General features: G+C 42.8%; 1 protein-coding gene across 1 annotated transcript; it reads left to right on the plus strand.

Annotated features, from left to right (window-relative positions):
- The first annotated feature begins 226 nt into the window (after positions 1-226).
- On the plus strand, positions 227-1,651 carry LOC133791365 (uncharacterized). Its single transcript, XM_062229294.1, has 3 exons — positions 227-505; positions 780-1,052; positions 1,124-1,651. The coding sequence occupies exons 1-3, from the start codon at positions 227-229 to the stop codon at positions 1,649-1,651; spliced, it is 1,080 nt and encodes a 359-aa protein (XP_062085278.1).
- Positions 1,652-3,158: the final 1,507 nt, after the last annotated feature.

A 3,158-nucleotide genomic window follows, 5' to 3' on the forward strand; every position in this document is an offset into this window, starting at 1 on the left:
CAACCCTTCTCATAACAACTCAGGTTTCTTCCATTTCTATCACAGGCATAGGGGGGTTACATATCTCAATGGCATCTCCCATAAGTCAAACGCCGGGAAATATCATAAGGAATACTTCCTCACATTGGATATTGAGGCCAACAACTTGGCTTTTACGCGCTCGGGTCCGTTCGAGCGACCATTGCCCACTGAAGGGATGTTTAGGCGGGCCAAGAAATTGGCTAACATGAGTCTTAAAGAGAAGGATGTAAAAAAGTTGGTCACGTTGGACCTTCTCCAGATGGTGAGTCTGGTGCCATGTGAGCAGGATCTGGTGGTGGAAAGTACCACCGGGGAGAACGACACGCCTGGTCAGTCTACCGAGGGCACAGAGCAAATGACTGATCGGCATTCTCCTGGGCCTTCTCCGCTTTCCCGTAGACCTGGCGACTTAGTCATTAGAGAGCCTGATCCTCAGCGTAGATCTACTATTCCCGCTCAACCTGGGAAAGGAAAAGCTATCCAGGTTGAAGGGGAACTTAGCTCATCCTTGGACGACGAGGATGAGTTCCTTGATCAGATCTTCAACGCAGGTAACACATGCTTAGTGAAAATAGGCATATTTTTTATAATTGGTAATTAGAGAGCATCACAATTGTAGTATACACTTGCATATGTTTCATTATGTTTATTTCTCTAACAATCTTGTTTTTTCATCCTTGGCAGATTCAGACATGTTCAGAGATTGCGTTGCTTCAAAGAGGAAAACTGGTGATGGAAGTGGCTCTACGCCTCCACAGAAGATTCAGAAGGTAGTACCGCCAAGTCAAGGGAGGCAACCTGGGGGACCAACTACACTTCCGCCATTGACCCCCTCTTCCCTTCCTCCTTCTGCGAGCCTAACTCCTACTCACCAGGGTAGTTCGAGTGAGCTTTTTCGTGCTGTTAGCGACCTGGGCAAGGGGCTTCTTGAGGATATTGGCCGTGATGCATCGACGCTTCAAAGCCTAGACTCCTACCCTCGACTTAGTGTCGAAGTTGTCTTGAAGAGAGGACTCGCTCAATTGATGAAGGTAAGCATTTTTCCTCGAGATACTTTGTTATTAGTATTTTTACTTGTATTAACTTTTTGTCTTTCATGCAGTCACTTGTCACCATTGGTCATGCTCAGCTTCGAGCCGTAGATTACAAGGAGCTGATCAAGGTGCAGGACGATCAACTGGTGGAGGCCAGGTCCAAGCTGGAGCAAGCAGAGAGAACTATAGCTGAACGGGACGAGTCTCTCAAAAAGCAGGCTCAAAACAATGCTTCCTTGACAACTCAATTGGAGAAGCAATCCCTTGATATTAAAGAGTTAGTTCGAGACAATGAGAGGTTGATTAGCGAGAACGAAGAGCTGAAGCAAGAAAAAGAGCTTGACTTGATTCGCTTTGAGGATGCCAGTTTTGACTGCTTCTATAAGGTCTGGAAGCTGAACAAGCCTCTTAATCTTGATTGTTTCCCCAAGGAGGCCCAAGCAGAGGATCTTGCCAGATGTGAAGCAAGAGCCGCTGAAGAAGCCGCTAACCCTCCTGCACTCGCCCCAACGTGCTCTGCTATATCATTTCGAGCGAGAGGAGCATCTGATGCAGAGGAGGGAGTCGATCAACCCTCTAGAGGGGCTCGCCTGTGACTCCCTCTCGTAGTTCATCACAGTCTACTTTACTTTGTATTTTGTTGCTCGAACTAGTGAGCTATTTTGACATTTAGCACTTTACTCTTTCCTTGTTGACAATCTCAAACTTCTAAGTTTTTATTGTGCATAGCAAAGTTTTTGGATGCCTTTAATTTCACATGAGAATTTAGTTTTTTAACTTAGAAATTTTTACCATTCCATAAGTTCACACCAAATATACTTCCTCATGCTCTTATTGCTCTAACTTTTTATGAGCGTAAATGTCTTATTACACGAATATCAGTTTTTAACTTAGAATTTGAAAAATTCTAAGTTACTTAAGCTTTGTAAAACAAGTTAGCTTAAGTCAGCCCAAAAACAAACATATTTAGCGTAAATGTCTTGTTACACGAATATCAGTTTTTAACTTAGAATTTGAAAAATTCTAAGTTACTTAAGCTTTGTAAAACAAGTTAGCTTAAGTCAGCCCAAAAACAAACATATTTGCTCGTGCTCTTATTGCCTGTGTTGAAATACATACCAGTATACCCTATGTGCCCCCCAAGTGATTGAGGGTGGATAAATCCTTGATCACTTACTACTTGATCGGATTTGTTCGAGTAGTTACTACTCGTGAAACACATGAAATACACGAAAATATATCAGTAGTTGACCACTACATAAATATTATCTAAACGTTGGTCCTCCATATTATGATACCGACCAGTTGAACACTGTCCAGTACATTAGTTTTTAAAAGACCTGTTTTGTTTAAATTATTATGACAGTTGAACACTGCCCAACAAAAATAATCAACACATATGCAAAGTTTGTAGCAAGGTACGACCACAATGCGTGTGGTCTCTTTTATTACTCGTAATAATAAATGACAAAACGTGTCTAACAACGAGTTCCAAACAAAATAACATTGTTCAAAATAATGTGACTGGGTAGCAAATAACCAGTTCACAAACAAAAAACTTAAATAACAAGTTAAGCACTTGATACAAAGCTACTACTCTGCAAGTAGTATTTATTGATAATATTTTCTCAAGTGCTCGCCATTCCAGTAGTTTCTGATTAGCTCCCCATTCAATCGAGCAAGCTTGTAAGTGCCGGGCGGTAAGACCTGTTCAATTTGATATGGTCCTTCCCAGTTCGGTCCTAGCACACCGGCTGCTGGGTCTCTAACAAACACCTTCCTTAGGACTAAATCTCCAACCTGGAACTTTCGATCTCGCACTCTGGAATTGAAGTAGCGTGCCACTTTTTGTTGATGAGCTGCTACTCTGAGGCTTGCCTCCTCTCTTCTCTCTTCGAGGAAGTCCAATGATTCTGTCAACAACTGATGGTTCTCCTCTTGGTTGTAGACGGTCCTTCTATGAGAGGGTGGATCTATCTCCACAGGTAACATGGCTTCATACCCATATGCTAAAGAGAATGGGGTATGGCCAGTTGCCGTCCGAGCGGTAGTCCTATACGACCAAAGGACTTCTGGTAACTCATCTGCCCAAGCACCCTTAGC

The sequence above is a fragment of the Humulus lupulus genome, chromosome 7 (assembly GCF_963169125.1).
Source record: "Humulus lupulus chromosome 7, drHumLupu1.1, whole genome shotgun sequence".
NCBI lineage: Eukaryota > Viridiplantae > Streptophyta > Magnoliopsida > Rosales > Cannabaceae > Humulus > Humulus lupulus.

Bases quoted from the DNA above. Each gene is read 5' to 3' on its own strand.
- LOC133791365 (XM_062229294.1), top strand. From the start codon at position 227: ATGAGTCTTAAAGAGAAGGATGTAAAAAAGTTGGTCACGTTGGACCTT. The intron at 506-779 runs GTTGAAGGGGAA...ACGCCTCCACAG, and splicing joins GGAAAGGAAAAGCTATCCAG to AAGATTCAGAAGGTAGTACC. The intron at 1,053-1,123 runs GTAAGCATTTTT...TCTTTCATGCAG, and splicing joins GACTCGCTCAATTGATGAAG to TCACTTGTCACCATTGGTCA.